At 50.0% G+C, this 16,876-nt stretch overlaps 1 protein-coding gene across 2 annotated transcripts; it reads right to left on the minus strand.

The window, feature by feature from the left end:
- Positions 1-1,226: 1,226 nt before the first annotated feature.
- PPP1R14A (protein phosphatase 1 regulatory inhibitor subunit 14A) lies at positions 1,227-13,139 on the minus strand. Of its 2 annotated transcripts, XR_010661703.1 has the most exons (5): positions 12,665-13,139; positions 10,533-10,613; positions 9,931-9,963; positions 9,415-9,632; positions 9,020-9,107 (listed from the first exon to the last, which is right to left on the minus strand). XR_010661703.1 is itself a non-coding variant. In XM_065926012.1 (4 exons), exons 1-4 carry the CDS (start codon positions 12,863-12,865, stop codon positions 8,979-8,981), a joined length of 444 nt encoding a protein of 147 aa, XP_065782084.1. In that variant the 5' UTR covers positions 12,866-13,139; the 3' UTR covers positions 1,227-8,978. The 2 variants fall into 2 exon arrangements, 1 of the variants encoding a protein (XP_065782084.1); XM_065926012.1 differs by lacking the exon at positions 9,415-9,632 and having other exon boundaries at positions 1,227-9,107.
- Positions 13,140-16,876: the final 3,737 nt, after the last annotated feature.

Here is a 16,876-nt window from a genome sequence, read left to right on the forward strand (position 1 = left end):
TCATTGATTCAGCAAATGAGTGCCAACTATGTGCCCATGTTGGGCTTCCCTGGTGGCTCAGATGATAAAGAATGCACCTGCAATGGAGGAGATTCAGGAGATGCGGGCTTGATCCTTAGGTTGAGAAGATCCCCTGGAGAAGGGAAAGGTAACCCACTCCAGTATTCTTACCTGGAGAACTGCATGAACAGAGGAGTCTGGGGGGCTACTGTCCATGGAGTTGCAAAGAATCAGACAACTGAGCAACTAACATTTTTACTTTCACTTTCACTTTCACCATGTGTCTGTGTTGGGCCCCAGGGCTACAGCAGTGAGTGAATCACCACCCTCATGTTGGGAGTATGAGAATGCTCAGTCATGGGAGACTGCATTCCTTGCTACAGCGAGGAAGTGGGTCTTAGAAAAAGTCAGAGAGACAGCCCAGTCCATGTTTAGTAGAGTGGCAGCTGTCTTGTGGTTAAGAGTTCGGGCTCGGGAGTCAGATTGCCTGAGTTTGACTCTCTTTACAAATGACTGGCCCTCACTGTGCCCCAATTTCCTCATCTGTAAAGTGGAATCATAATAAGACCCACTTCATCCATTTAATCATCTCTTCTATAAATATTTACCAAGGTCCATTTCTCCATCTGTCTGGAAGGATATTGTTGTTGAGTTGTCAAGGAGAAAAACTACCATGGCTTCCAGTTCTTTGACAAAACCTCAGATGTGTGGACTTCTGGCCAATATCTGTGATTTCATATCCTTGGATTATTCACTGTCTCCTTGGGAGTTGCAACTTTCTGTAAGCTTGCTGTGGTTGAATAAGGAAAGAAGATATATGCAGATTTCTGCAAAAATTATAACTCCATAAAAGCTTTTGAGGTCAGGAAGACAGGTATCTTTCAGAGTGCAATGTGATTTTAGAATAGAAAGAATTTCTTTGGGTTGCGTTCCATGGAAGTTTGCCACTTGCCTGTGTTCCTGAACTATGAATATCTGGGCTAAGGAATAGTTTCTCTAGATAAATAAATGATTAACAAATACTGTGCAAAAAAAAAAGGTTAACAAGTACCTATCCTGTGTCAGATGCAGTTTTAAGAATGAAGAACCCTGCAGAAAAAGAAAAAAAAAAGAAAGAAAGAAAGCAGACAACAATCCCTGCTCTCCTGGAGCTGATATATGAGAAGGAATTGTCGACTAAAAAGATGCACAACACGAGAGTTGCAATTTAAGTTTTATTTGGGGCAAAATGAGGACTGCGGCCCAGGAGACAGCAACTCAGACAGCTCTGAGAGACTGCTCCAAAGAGGGAGTGGGGGGAGGTCAATATATAAGATTCTGGTGAAGGGAGAGTTCAACAAAATCAAGCGCTTACTTTACAAAAGGGTCTCTTCTGGTCATGAGGAGTCACCATGAAGGGATTTAGTGCTTTTCTAGATATAAGGGTTTCCCTGGTGGCTCAGTGGTAGAGAATCTGCCTGCCAATGCAGGAGACACAGGTTTGATCCCTGAGTTGGGAATATCCCCTGGAGAAAGATGTGGCAACCCACGCCAGTATTCTTGCCTGGGGAATCCTATGGACAGAGGAGCCTGGAGAGCTATGGACCATGGGGTCCCAAAGAGTGGGACAGGACTGAGTGACTAAACAACAACAAGGATTAGGATCATGAAATCAACTCCTGAGAATATCTATCTAAAGACCTGTTCCACCAGTTTCCCTGGAGCACAGAGTGTCTCACTCTCCACCCTGAACTCCCTCCAGGGAGTGGCGAAGGTCAGTAGCTGCAGTAGCTCAGGGAGACGGCAAATGCCCTTGCTGTTGCTGTTCAGTCACTGGCAGTCTGTGGTTGACAGATGTTACCTGAATGAGTTCACCTCTTGGTGGGTGTTGAGCCTAAAGATAGGACTAAGCCAGAGCAAGGGAAAAGGAAGGATTTATTATCACTTTCATTCCAATCCCAAAGAAAGGCAATGCCAAAGAATGCTCAAACTACTGCACAATTGCACGCATCTCACATGCTAATAAAGTAATGCTCAAAATTCTCCAAGCCAGTCTTCAATAGTACATGAACCGTGAACTTCCAGATGTTCAAGCTGGATTTAGAAAAGGCAAAGGAACCAGAGATCAAATTGCCAACATCCGCTGGATCATAGAAAAAGCAAGAGAGTTCCAGAAAAACATCTATTTCTACCTTATTGACTATGCCAAAACCTTTGACTATGTGGACCACAACAAACTCTGGAAAATTCTTAAAGAGATGGGAAAACCAGACCACCTGACCTGCCTCTTGAGAAACCTGTATGCAGGTCAGGAAGAAACAGTTAGAACTGGGCATGGAACAACAGACTGGTTCCAAATAGGAAAAGGAGTACGTCAAGGCTGTATATTGTCACCCTGCTTATTTAAGCTACATGCAAAGTACATCATGAGAAATGCTGGGTTGGATGAAGCACAAACTGGAATCAAGATCACCAGGAGAAATATCAATAACCTCAGATATGCAGATGACACCACCCTTATGGCAGAAAGCAAAGAACTAAAGAGCCTCTTGATGAAAGTAAAAGAGGAGAATGAAAAAGTTGGCTTAAAACTCAACATTCAGAAAACTAAGATCATGGCATCTGGTTCCATCACTTCATGGCAAATAGATGGGGAAACAGTGGAAACAGTGGCAGACTTTATTTTTCTGGGCTCCAAAATCACTGCAGATGGTGACTGCAGCCATGAAATTAAAAGACGCTTACTCCTTGGGAGAAAAGTTATAATCAACCTAGACAGCATATTAAAAAGCAGAGATGTTACTTTGCCAACAAACATCCGTCTAGTCAAGGCTATGGTTTTTCCAGTGGTCATGTATGGATGTGAGAGTTGGACTATAAGGAAAGCTGAGCGCTGAATAATTTATGCTTTTGAACTATGTTGTTGGAGAAGACTCTTGAGAGTCCCCTGGACTGCAAGGAGATTCAGCCAGTCAACCCTAAAGGAAATCAGTCCTGGGTGTTCATTGGAAGGACTGATGTTGAAGCTGAAACTCCAATACTTTGACCACCTGATTCAAAGACTGACTCATCTGAAAAGACCTTGATGCTGGGAATGATTGAAGGTGGAAGAAGAAGGGGACGACAGAGGATGAGATGGTTGGATGGCATCACCAACTCAATGGTCATGAGTTTGAGTAAACTCTTCGGTGTTGGTGATGGACAGGGAGGCCTGGCGTCCATGGGGTCACAAATAGTCGGACACGACTGAGCGACTGAACTGAACTGAACAGCAGTAAGTAAGGAGAACACCAGGGATCTCTCCCAAAACAGTGTCTCCTCAGACAGTAAAACTGGGAAAGTTTTAAGCTAAGGGTGCATGCATACTCATGAAGGGGTTTGGGTGGCCAACAGAGTCCAAGCTTTAGTTGATTAAAGTTACAAGGGTCAGAACAGGTCAACGTCCTCATCCCTGAGGTTCTGATCTGGTGGTTGAGCCCTTCAGGTTAATCTTTACCACTGAAATAGAACTGAGAGTCTTTACCACTGATATATTATCTTTGCTATTGTTGTCTTGCATGCTAACCCTCTTTTGTTTCTGCATTCTTTTATTCCCTTTAGTTCACTGATTACTGAGAACTATTCAAGGGCAAGCCTTGTGGCTGGGCTCAGATCACAAAATGACTTCTCAGGTCTAAAATGGATTCTCAGGTTTCCTCGGTGGCTCAGTGGTAAAGAATCTACCTGCCAGTGCAGAAGACAAGGGTTCAATCCGTGGTCCGGGAAGATCGCACATGCTGAGGAGCAACTAAGCCTGTGTGTGCTCCACACTATTGAGCTTATGCTCTGGAGCCTGGGAGCTGCAACTCCTGAGCCCACACACCCGAGAGCCCCTGCTCCGCAAGAGAAGCCACTGAAATGAGAAGCCCGAGCACCGCAACTAGAAAGGAGCCCGTGCTGGCCGCAACTATAAAAAAGCCCACGCAGCAACGAAGACCCAGCACAGTCAAAAATAACTAAATAAATGAATGAATTTGTTCTTAAATGGCTTCTCTTGTGTCAGGAAACCCATGCCTCGTTCTTTTTCTCCAGGGACCCTCTACCCTATCTGCTTACAAGAGGAGACAGACAAGAAATGTTTTGAAGTATGTTTTGAAGTTTCATGGAGACTTCGGCCTCTGACCAAGATGAAATAACAAGGACTAGATGTGTTTTACTGCCTGAGGCAAGCAAAATCACAAAAACAAATACTGGAGTAGAAAATGGCAACCCCCTCCAGTAGTCTTGCCTGGGAAGTCCCACGGACAGAGGAGCCTGGTGGTCCCGTCTGCGAGTCTCTTCTTTCTTTGCTGTATTCATCTGTTGCTGCATCAATGCCATGGTTTTATTTATTTTTGGCCGCACCTGTTGACATGTGGGATCCTATTTACCTGACCAGGGATCAAACCCAAGTCCCCTGCCCTGGAAGCATGGAGTCCCAACCACTGGACCACCAGAGAAATCCCCAGAGTTTTCATTACTATGGTTTTGCAATATGGCTAATATTTGATAGAGCAAGCCCCCTTCTCTTTCCTCTCTAATGCTGACTTAGTTATTCTTCCATACGGCTTCCCAGGTGGTGCTAGTGCCCTGTAAAGAACCTGCCTGCCAATAAAGGAGACCTAAGATACATGATTCGATCCCTGGGTCAGGAGGATCCTCTGGAGGAGGGCATGGCAACCAACTCCAATATTCTTGCCTGAGAAATTCCATGGACAAAGGAGCCTGGCAAGCTACAGTCCATAGCATCGAAGAGTTGGATACGACTGAAGTGACTCAGCACGCATGCATGCATTCCTCCATACAAATGTTAGAGTAGGTTTTATCAAGTATCTCAAAAAATCCATCCAGAATTCTGATTGAAGCTGCTTTGAATTATTGACTAATTTGGAGAGAACTGACATGTGGATAATACTAAGATATCTTACACAAAGGCATGGATAGTCTCATTTTTCTCCACATTATCTTCCATATCCTTTATTGGCACATTGATGCTTTTTCCATCAAGGATTTATGTATTTTTACCTTTTATGAATAGCCTTACTGCCCCCTTTATTATAAAGGCGAGTAGTATTTCTAAAACATTTAAGCCAATTGTGATTAACAATCACATCATCAGTGTGACCCCATTTCTATTTGCAAAGCTTCTGGTGGTGATCAAAGATGGGCGAGTGCTTTGCAGTAGCAACCTCTGCAGCCAGCTCTTAATTAAACACTGGCTGAGCCTCCTGGAGTAACTGACCTTTGGGGTGTGGTTTAAAACAAGTCGCGAAGCCACGAGGGGGCGCTAAGGCTTCACGTCCAGTTGAGGAGGGCTACTAATGAGCGGAGAATGTGGCCACCAGGAGGCGCTGTTATTGGTCCAGCACCTGCCGGGTGCCAGGCGCTGCTCCTGACGTTAGGAATACCGCTGGGCCTAAGGAGCTAATATTCTTAAAGAGGGGGAAGGTAGGGGCTTCCGTGGTGGTTCAGTGGCTCAGTGGTAAAGAACCCGCCTGCAAAGCCGGAGACGCAAAAGGCACAGGTTTGATCCTTGGGTTGGGAAGATCTCCTGGAGGAGGGCATGGCAACTCACTCCAGTATCCTTACCTGGAGAATTCCATGGACGGAGGAGCCTCGTGGGCTACAGCCCATAGGGTTGCAAAGAGCCAGACACGACAAAAGCGACTGAGCAAGTGACCAGGGAGGGTGGACAGAAAATAAACTAAAATTTCAGGGTGTGATAAATCCTGTGGAGAAAATTTATTGTGACAGGATAGCGACAGGGTGGCTTCTTAGATAAGGGGCTCAAGGACACCTGTCTGAAATTACATCTAAATGATGAGGGATTCTGAACAGAGTGCTCAGGCAGAGAAACATTTGAGAGTCCAGAAGGGGAAGAGCCTCCTGGAAGAGAAGGTGGGGGAGGGAAAGAGGAGGGGTGAAGGCAGAATGATGACAGGTGAGGAGGGTGGAGAGTGGAGGGAGAGACTTTGGTTTCTCTTCTGAAGCCGAAAGAAGCCCATGGAGGGAGCAAGGTGGAAGATTTAAAAAGTAAGAGGGACTTCCCTGAAGGTCCAGTGGTTTGAATTCTGTTTGAACCCCCGACCCGGGTTCAATCCAAGATCCCACGAACTGAGAGGTGAAGCCAAAATTTACAAACAAAGAAAAAAAAAAGTGAGAAAAAGCATTATTTGACTGATAAGTGGAAAATAAGATCGCAGATCCCTGGGAAGCAGGGTGAGGTGAGTGTGGCAATGATGCAAACCTGGTAGGTCAGGTACACTGTGTCCTTTGTGACTTTTCCTTAAGAGAGGGGCTGTGATTCAGTGTCCCCGGGGACATTTTGTTGACCAGGGATGGTGGCTGTAAAGAGTTAATGGTTCAGTCCTCCCCCCCAGTGATAAGGTTGATCATAATGCTAATAAGCATTATGATAATAAAGCCCTGGCGCTAGTCTATGATCGATCCATTTAAACTTCACAACCACCCTGGGAGGCAGGTACTATTATCACCATCTTCATTTTACAGATGTGGACACTTGAGGCATGTGGACACAGAGGGGTTAAGTGATTTGCACTAGACCACACAGCTGCAAAGTAGAACAGAAGGCCCTTGAATCCAGGCATTAACCCCAGAGCTCATGCTCTTACCCACTATGGTATGCTGCTTCCCGGTCCTTTTGTTCTGGCCGTGTCCTCAGTCAAATTGTATTGCCCTTAATTTAAAAAAAAATTTTGGCTGCACCACACAGCATGTGGGACATAGTTTCCCATCAAACCCATGGCCCCTGCATTAGAGGCGCAGTCTTAACCACTGGAACGCCAAGGAACTCCCTGCATTGCCTTTTCAATAGTCTTTCTCAGAGAGCTGTTAGCAGTCACTAACACCTTAGTATGAATTAGTACACTTCTTCTTGCCCCTGAAGAACTGCAGTTTATGCTAAAGCTATGGCTTAAGGGCACTGTAGTGAAGTAGTAGCTAGGTTCTGGAGTCATAATGCCTAGAATTGAAACCAAGTGCCACTTTCCAGCTGAGTGACTGGGGGCAACTGACATCACTATCTGGGCCTCAGTTTCCTCAAGGGTGAAGTCCCCACTTTACAGATGAGGAGAGGCCCAACACGTGGCATACCCAAGACTTCACTTGGATGCCAGGAGGAGGGATTCCTCCCTCACACTCTGTATCCAGTTGTGTGGAGGGGAGGAGGCACTGGAAGCCTGAGGTCTGTCTGCATAGGGTCAGCAAGATCACCTGAACAGCTGGACAGACCAGGTGCTCCTGGATATTCTTCTCCAGCGTCAGCTTCTCTTCCTGCCAGACTGGAACTCGGACCCCTGGGATGGGTGCCTAATCTTGGCAAGGCTGCTGGGTGGCACTGAATGGGTATGGGGGGTTGAGGCTCAATTTTGGTTAGTAGGGGTGAGATGGGAGAGGTGCTTTGCCCCTCCAGGCTGGGGATGAGTCCAGACACTCAGCCCCACGACCAGCGCTGGATCCAGAGAGGGCCAGAAGGTCACAAAGCAGCTCTGGCCCGACCTCACTGCTAAACACAGCCACAGTCACACCCCCATCTCCTGACTGTACATGGCTGGGACTGATGGTACAAACAGAACTATTGTTAAAATAATGAAATACTTCCACAGTCTTTGGTAAATAGCCACTATTCACTTGATACCCTGGCCCTTCCCCTAAGACTCTTCAGGGCCTCCTTTCCCAAGCATGAGCATGCCCCAGCCCAATTGGCTTCCCTGTCTCAGTTCTGAAGGACTTATCCGTTCCGACTGATAGATGGGCCTGCCAATTATTTGTTATCTTCCCTGTCTCAGAAAGAAAGTGAAGTCGCTCAGTTGTGTCCAACTCTTTGCGACCCCCAGGGACTATAGCTCATCAGGCTCCTCCATCCATGGAACTTTCCAGGCAAGAGTACTGGAGTGGGTTGCCATTTCCTTCCCCAGGGGATCTTCCTGACCCAGGGATGGAACCTGGGTATCCCATACTGCAGGCAGATACTTTACCATCTGAGCCACCAGGGAAGCCTCCTCAGGCCCAATGTTAATCCCATCGCCCACCAGTTCAGAGTCCTCAAATAAGGGTACCCATTTCACACAAACTCCTACACATCCTTCAAAGCCCTGCCTAAGTGTCACTTTCTTCGGGAAGCACTCCTAGATTTCTTCACCACCCCAAGAGCAAACCACTCCTCCCACTCCCTAGGCTCCCAAGTACTTTGAACCATTCAGCACACTGCTCTAACCTTCTGCATGCAAGCTCTCCTTCCCCACCACCTTGACCCCAGGGGCCATTTTCTGCTCATCTCTGTGACCTCAATACCAATAGCAGTGCTAAGCATCCAACGGTAGTGGTTTAGTCACCAAGTCATGTCCGACTCTTGCCACCCCACGGACTGTAGCCCGCCAGGCTCCTCTGTCCATGGAATTTCCCAGGCGGGAATACTGGAGTGGGTTGCCATTTCCTCCTCCAGGGGATCTTCCGGACCCAGGGGTAAAAGCATCCAATGAATGTGCAATAAAATCTATTGAGAGGATGAACGGTTTGTTCCGGGTACGCTGCGGTCACAGCAGGCACATTCGGTCCCGGGCCTCTGCTGTGGTGGCCCACAGGTGGTCCTCCCCACAGGACCCCCCTCCCACCACTGCCCACATACGGAGGCCCTGCTGGCTGGGGCTAGGCCAAGGCTGCGGGAGGCGAGGACAGGATGTGAGCCCCAGGGGTGGAAGGTCAGCAGGGCCTGTTCTCATGCTCTCTGGCTGAGGAGCTGTTCTCCATCTGTCCGGGCCAGCTGCGGGGGCCGGGGCCGAGGAGGCGCAGCAGGAGAGAGGGCGGTGGGGGGAGGCGCTCGGGGAAGCCCACAGTAACCGGGGAGAGGAAAAACAGGCACGCGGTGTTATTGTTAGGGAACCATTAAATACAACTTATAAACAAGCCGGGACGGCGCTGGGTGGCGGGGAGACGGAGCAGGTCACAGAGGCCAGAGAGGGTCAGGGCGGCGCGGTCCGGGCTCGGTCCTGGCGGGGGCTCAGGCTGCCGTCGCCGGAGGGGCTGGGCTGACGGAGGCCTGGCTGCTTGTGGAGGCCTCGCAGCTTCGCCAGCAGCTCCTGGACGAAGTCCTGAGGACAGGCGAGGGTGCTGAGAACACGGCGGGGTGGGGGCGCCCCCTGGCCAGCCCCGCCCTTCTGACCCGGGACCCCTCTTCTTCCTGCTCTCTGCTCAGTGAGAGCGCACGGAGGTGGAGGTCAGGAGGGGCAGAGGCTCCAGATGGAGGCGAACATGCCGGACGGAGAGGAAGAGACCGGAGACAGGGCGAGAGAGAAACGGAGAGAGATGCAGAGAAGAGGTGGGGAGAGAAACGAGGGGACCGAGAAAGAAACGGAGCCACAGGGCGACATGGGGCTCTTTCTCAGGCCAAGAGATTACCAGGAGGGGGGTCCCCAGGGGCCAACGGCCTCAGCCAGCTCCAGGGCAGACAGATACACAGTGACGTTTGTCCCTCGGGCAGCCCAGAGCTGGTCTGGTCGGAGAAACACGAATAGTTTTCCCTTTTAAAGCCGGGAAGGAAGTGGGAGGAGCTGGGCCGCTCAGGGCCTGGAAGGTCTGGGGGGCCCCTGAGAGGTGGGGAAGGGAGCCCCAGGGTGCTGCAGGCAGGGACGGGGGAGAGAGGCAGAGGCAGGAGACAGATGGGGGAGCGTCTCAGCAAGGGCAGGTAATGGAGCCCCCAGGGCGGCAGACGGGGGTCGAGGGGACAGGAGTGAGGAAGACAAAAGACACCACTGAGATGAGAAAAGGGCCCTGGGACAGGCAGGGCCCCCAGGGTTCCCTCTGCGGGCCCCACCAGCTTCCACCCTCCTCCCCAGAGGCCACCCCCCACCCCCACCCCATCCCCACGGGTGCAGGGGACAGAACAGGGCCTAGAGTGGGGGACAGAAAACTCACCTCTGTGGGGTTCGTGCACGACTTTAGGAGCCCCTAAACACCCCCCAACAGAAAAAAAAATAGTAAATGACCAACACCTACACCCCTCCAGCCCAACAAAGCCCCAACGAAGCAAGACAAATGGACGTCCAGGTGGACTTCCCACGTGGCTTCCAGGGAAGAAATAGATCTGAGCGTCTTAGAGAGCTATTGGGGGTTAGGGATGAGTCCAGGCACTCAGTCCCACAACCAGCGCTGGATCCAGAGAGGGCCAGAAGGTCACAAAGCATTTCCTCCCTCCAGGAGCACAGAGGCCAGAAGAGCAGGGACACTGTGTGCAGACTCTCAGGTCTGCTCCTGCTGAGTTGTGTGACCCTGGGCAAGTGATTAGATTTCTCCGGGGTCATTTTCCTTGAAAATGGAGATAATAGTAGCGATAGTAGTGCAATGGAGATAACAGTCCCTTTGGAGGGTTTTGTGAAGATTAAATAAGTTACTGAGCTTGAAGCCATTGAAACAGTGCCTGGCACTGAGGGAGTGTTCAATAAACCCGTTAATTATTGATACGATTTTAGGGAGATGCAGGGGAGGGGGCTATGTGCGGGGCTTTCCCTTCCACCTACCTGGATTTTCCGGCTTCTCTCTTCTTCACTCTCTAGTTCCAACAATTCGTCAATGTTGACCTCATCGGGCATGTCTGCCTCCTGAGCGGAGAAGGAGGGGCAGTCAGGGTCCCTTCCCCTCCCTCCCCTGCCTTTGTCCCGGGCTCCGGAGGAGCCCCAGCCGCCCCAGGGCCCAGCTGGCGGGTCCTGGAGCAATAATGTGGTAGTCAGGGACAGCACCGCCAAGGCGGGACATCTGGGTGTGGTGGCGGGGGCAGGGCAGGGGGGGTGACAGATGGGTTGACAGAGGCCCCAGAGCCTGTACCAGCTCGGATCCTGGCCCCTGGGTCCCGGGAGTTTCAGGCCTGGCACTGCGCTCCTGCCTTGGCCCCAGTTCCCACAGTGGGAAGCAGGCCTGGTCGAGTCTTGGAATGTCAGATTCTGGGATTCTGGAGAGGGGCTGGCTCTGTCCTTTCAAGGAAAAGTTTAAGCACTAGGTGGAGGGGAGGGAAGCTGGCAGGCTAGAGCCTGCTGGGGATGGCCCCTAGCCCCAGGGGATGGGGGTGGGGGTTGGGGTCACCCCCTGGGGCCCTAGCACAACCCTCAAGTCCCCAAGGTGTGTGGGTGGGATAAGTCACGAGCCCAATTTTGAGCAGCCAGGAGGGGCACCCTTGGGTGGCCTCTCGGGGTAAAGGGCCAAATGCAGGCTGGCTCGGTACCCCTGTGGGGGACAGATGCAGCAAAGAGATCCCAGAGGCTACAGTCTCTCCTCCTCCAACAAAGTCCGGCTGATTCCACTGCGGGCTTCAGGCCTGGGTGGTTGGGGGATGGTGTGTGGCGTGGAATGTCTTTAAGTGTGTAAACCGCCTATGTGAGTCTCTGTGTTTGAGACCAGGGGCGACGGGAGGGTGCAGAGATGTGTCATGTGTGTGTGTGATGTTCTCTGCGGCTGGTACAGGGGTCTGTGGTCCTAAGGGTGGGCGGTGGGAGACTCCGGCTTAGCAGTGTTTGTCTCACCGCGGCATGGATCAATCAGTAAGTGACCACAGCTTGTGTCCCTGACAGTCTGGCTAGCTATGCCACCTACCACTAGCCACTGTCCATCAGTGTGAGCCCACACGTGTCTGAGGACAGAGGGGCCTCGGGTTACTGCAAGGGGCTGTGGCGTCTCCCACCTTCGAGCTGTGCTGAAGACAATCGCTCATCCTGTGTGTGTGTGTGTGTGTGTGCCTGTAACCGTGTTCTGCAGCATGTGTGTGTTGTACAAATGTGACTACAGACAGTGAAATGTCATGACTGTCTGTGGCCCACGAGATAGCAGTGGAGGCTATAGCCTATGCTGTGTGTGTTCACGGGCAGATGCAGTTTCTGCCTTTGTGTGGCCGGAGGAGCCCATGGCTTACGCGGTTTACTGTCTGGGTGTAGCTATAATTTCTGTTATTTTATGTCTGTGCGTGGCTGCAGCATCTATCATTGCGCTTGCAAAGTGATGATCGCTTTTTTGCTTTTAGGAGATAATGGATGGTCGTTACTTGAATCACTGGGTGTCAGAGGTAGCTGTTGCAGCTTGCACCGTCTGCCACTTGCCACAGCTTTGCTGTGTGTCTGTGAACAGCCGTGACGAGACTCCTTCTGTGTGGGTCTAGTCGTGCTGTGTCTGCGCATGGTCGTGGCCTGTGTTGGGGTGACTGGGAGAGCCTGCAGCAGTCGCAGAGGTTGCCCTGTCAGTGCTCCCCTCGTGTCCCGGGGAGGCTGTGTGGGGTTGTTGCTTCTGTCACTGTGTCTGCGAGTGGCCACAGCGCGTCCTTGAGCCTGTCTGTGAACGTCAATGCTTCCTCTGCTGCATGCTGTGGTTGTATCTACCCCAGACACCATGTCTGTGTTTGGTTTTAAGACATCCCCCTTGCCCTCACCCTTTGTCCAGATAAGGTCACTCCAGCTCCCATATGCTAAAGCCTGGAGTCTGGACCCAAGTGTGTGTGTGCACAAGCAGAGTGTCATGGAAGGTAGACGGCGGAGCCCAGGAGTCCAGGAGGCTGCCGTTCTGCCGTGCAAACGAGGCTGCACCAGCGTGCATCAACGAGAACAAACACCCAGAGCCCCCACCCGCCCGGGGTCTCCCCGTCCGTGCCCCCCACCCCTCTCCGCCTCACCCTGCCGCGGTACAGCTCCTCCAAGCGCCCGTCGATCCACTTCTCCACGTCCAGCCGCCGCTGCAGCTCCCGCCGGTCATACTTGACGGTGACGCGCGCGTGCCGCTTCTGCAGCCCCCCGGGGCTGCCCCCCGGCCCCCGGGCCCGCGATGGAGCCTGCAGCTTGCTCAGCACCCGTTTGCCCAGCCGCTGCGCTGCCATCGCGGTCCTGGCCCCGGCCCTTGCGCCGCGCTGTGCGCTTTCGCCGGGCGCCCAGGGGGCCTCTTACGGGCCGGGGCGGGGCCGGCTGGGGGCGGGGGCTCGGACTCGCGGGGGGGCCGGCCCCGCCCCGACCGCCCGGCCCCGCCCCGACCGCCCCGGGCCTCAGTTTCCCCTCCTGCAGCGCGAGGACCGGCCGCTGGGCCCTCGGGAAGCCCGCGGCTGTTGCTGGTTCAGGTATGGGTGGGATCCGGGAGCCCCAGGCCCGGCCGAGTGGCTGGGGCTCCCGGGACCTGCATCGCCCGGGCGGGGCGGGGCGGGTACCGGGATGGGCTCTCGAGGACCCGGCCTGTCTTCGCCCCCTGGTGGTTTCCAGGGACAGTGCGGGAGCCCCTGTGCTACCTACTCCGCAAGGGAAGGTCAGGCCGTGGTACTCATGGTAGGTCTTTTGACCCCTCTTTCATTTATTCCCTCAACCCTGTATCCATTTGTTCGTATTCACTTTATTCAAGAAATATTCTTTTGACATCATGTCATCTGAGCTGTTAGCCACCACCGCCCCCCACCCCCTGTGCCTTTCTTTCTCCCCTCATATCAGTCTCCTTATGCCAGAGAGCATCCAGGGGTTCTCTGTGTCCCTGGTGATCACCAGGTTCCCCCTCCTCAACTTCCCTGGGCACCGAGGACAGAGCGGTGAACAAAACAGACAAGCCTAATCCTCATGGAGTCAACATTCCATGAGGTGGAGACAAGTAGTGACATAATAAGTAAGTACAGCACATTACCCAGTTTGTTAGAATATGATTAGTTTATGGAGAAATATGAAGCAGAAGATGAGAAATGGAGGAAGGGGGAGTTTGCACGTTTAACAAGGGTGACCAGAGAAATTTCTTACTTCACAAGTCTTCCCACCTTAATTGCAAGCAGCAAGAATATACACTTCAAAACTTATATTTGGCAGGACTTCCCTGGTGGCCCATTGGTTGAGAATCTGCCTGCCAATGAAAGGAACCCGGGTTTGATCCTTGGTCCAGGAAGATTCCGCATGCCACGGGGGCAACTAAGCCTGTGTGCTGCAACTGCTAAAACCCGCATGCCCTTAGAGGCTGCGCCCTGAAACAAGAGAAGCCACTGCAATGAGAAGCCCGTGCACCGCAGCGAGAGAGTGCGCCCCCCTTGCCGCAACTAGACAAAAGCCTGGGAGCAGCAACAAAGACCCAGTGCAGCCATAAATAAATAAGTAATTTTTTAAAAACCTTACATTTGGCCATGTCATTCCCCTGCTTAAGATTATCCATTCTTAGACAATGGTTTCTTAAATATGACACCAAAAGCAAAGCAACAAAAGAAAAAAAATAAATAAATTGGACACCATCAAAATTTAAAACTTGTTTCAAAGAACATCAAGAAAGTGAAGAGACAGCCCACAGAATGAGAGAAAAAATTGCAAATTATATATTTGATAAGGTACTTGTATCCAAAATAAAAAGAGAAGTCATGTAACTCAATTATAAGATGACCCATTTTAAAAGTAGACAAAGGACATGAATAGACATTTCTAGAAAAAAGATATACAAGAGTCTATACCTGAAAAGATGATCAACATCATTAATATCAGGAAAATGTAAACCAAAACAACAATGAAATAACCACTTCACTCTCAGTAGGATGGATGTCATTTTTTTTAATGGAAAATATCAAGTGCTGGCAAGAATGTGGAGGAATCAGAACTTTGATACATTGATGGTGGGAGTGTGAATGGTTCAGCCACTTTGGAAAACAGTCTGGCAGTTTCTTTTCTTTAAGATTTATTAAAAATTTAAAAAATAGAGATTTATTTATTTATGGCTGCACTGGGTCTTCGTTGCAGCACATTGGCTTTCTCTAGCTGAAGTGACTGGGGGCTACTCTTGCTGCGGAGCAGGGGCTCTAGACGTGTAGGCTTCAGTAGTTGTGGCTTGCAGGCTTAGTTGCTCAGAGGCATGTAGGATCTTCCCGGACCAAGGATCAAACCCATGTTCCCTGCATTGACAGGTGGATTATTACCTGCTGGACCACCAGGGAAGCCCCTGGCAGTTCCTTAAAAATTTAAACTTAGAGTTACCATATGATTCAGTAATTCCATTCTTAGTATACCAGAGAGTTGAGAACATATGTTCACACAAAAATTTGTACATGAATGTTCATAGCAGACAACATGTGGGGGAAAATCCAGCCCATCAATTGATGAATGGATAAATAAAATTTGGTATATCCATATAATGGACTCTTTACTTGGTAATAAAAAGAAATTAAGTACTTATATATGAACCTTGAAAACATGCTAAGGCAGAGAAGTGAAGTGAAAGTCACTCAGTCGTGTCCGACTCTTAGTGACCCCATGGAATATACAGTCCATGGAATTCTCCAGGCCAGAATACTGGAGTGAGTAGCCTTTCCCTTCTCCAGGGGATTCTACCCAACCGAGGGATCGAACCCAGGTCTGTCTCCTGCACTGCAGGAGGATTCTTTACCAGCTGAGATATGAGGGAAGCCCAAGGCAGAGAAACCAGATACAAAAGGCCACATGTAGTATGATTCTACTTACATGAAATGTTCAGGATAGGTAAATTCATAGAGACAGAAAATAGATTCATGGTTGCCTGTGGCTGAGAGGACTGGAGGAAGGGGAGTGACTGCTAAAGAGTAAGGGGCTTCTTTTGAGGATGATGAAATTTTCTAAAATTGAACGTGATGATAATTGCACAACTCTATGAATATACTAAAACCCATTGAATTGCACACTTTAAGAGAGTACATTGTATGCTATGTGAGATGTAGCTCAGTAAAGCTGAGGCATGTTGAAAAACCAACCAAACAAAACTGTCCATAGCTCCCCATTGTTGTGGGACAATCAGAGCTCTGCCAAACACTGTCCCACCCCAGCACCTTTGCACTAGCTGTTCCTCTATCATGAAAGCTCTTCCCTAGAATGATGTCAACAGGGCTAACTCCTTCATCTCCCTCAAATGTTGCCTGTGCAGTGATCTTCTCTGACAATCCTATTTCATATTGCAATTCCCACGCCCCATACCTGGCTGTATGTTTTATCCATAATGCTCACTGCCTTTTAACCTTGTATATAATTAACTCATCTTACTTACTGTCTTTTCCCCAGCTAGTGGTGTACCAAAGGGAGGGAAACAGGAATGGTCTAACTTGGGCACAGGAAAAAGGGGGATGCACGGTCTGTAGAGAAAATTTTGCGGTTTATTTAAGATTTATTTATATATTTTTGGCTATGCTGGGCTTTCTCTAGTTGCAGCAAGCAGGGGCTACTCTCTAGTTGTGGTGCTCAAGCTTCTCATTGCAGTGGTTTCTCTTGTTGTTCTAGAGCACTGGCTCAGTAGGAGCAGCGCACGGACTTAATTGCCCCACAGCATGTGAGAACTTCCCGGACCAGGGATTGAACCCGCGTCCCCTGCACTGGCAGGCGAACTCTTTACCACAAGCCAACCCTGTGAGAATTTTAAAATAATAATAAAACTAATCAAAAGTTGAAGATGTGGTACATGTTTTATGATGGAGTATTACTCAGCCATTAAAAAGAATGAAATAATGCCATTTGTAGCAACATGGATGGACCCAGAGCTTGTCATGCTGAGTGAAGTAAGTCAGACAGAGAAGGAGAAATACCATATGACATCCCCTATATGTGAAATCTAAAAAGAAATGATACAAAGGAACTTATAAAACAGAAAGAGTCTCACAGATTTAGAAAATGAACTTATGGTTGTGGGTTGGGGGTGGGGAAGGGATAGTTAGGGACTTCAGAAAGGTCATATTCACACTGCTATATTTAAAATGGATAACTAACAAGGACCGTAGCACATGGAACTCTGCTCAGTGTTATGTGCCAGCCTGGATGGGAGGGGATTTGTGGGGAGCACTGATTTATGTATATGTACAGCTGAGTTCCTTTGCTGTTCACCGGAAACTACCACAGCATTGGTAATCAGCTATAACGCAACACAA

Source organism: Muntiacus reevesi, chromosome 2 (assembly GCF_963930625.1).
Source record: "Muntiacus reevesi chromosome 2, mMunRee1.1, whole genome shotgun sequence".
NCBI classification, from domain to species: domain Eukaryota; kingdom Metazoa; phylum Chordata; class Mammalia; order Artiodactyla; family Cervidae; genus Muntiacus; species Muntiacus reevesi.

Excerpts from the sequence above, each read along its gene's own strand:
- PPP1R14A (XM_065926012.1), bottom strand. The coding sequence starts at position 12,865 with ATGGCAGCGCAGCGGCTGGGCAAACGGGTGCTGAGCAAGCTGCAGGCT. Across the intron at positions 10,614-12,664 it reads AGGAGCTGTACCGCGGCAGG|GAGGCAGACATGCCCGATGA; the intron begins GTGAGGCGGAGA and ends TTCTCCGCTCAG. Across the intron at positions 9,964-10,532 it reads AGAGAAGCCGGAAAATCCAG|GGGCTCCTAAAGTCGTGCAC; the intron begins GTAGGTGGAAGG and ends GGGGGTGTTTAG.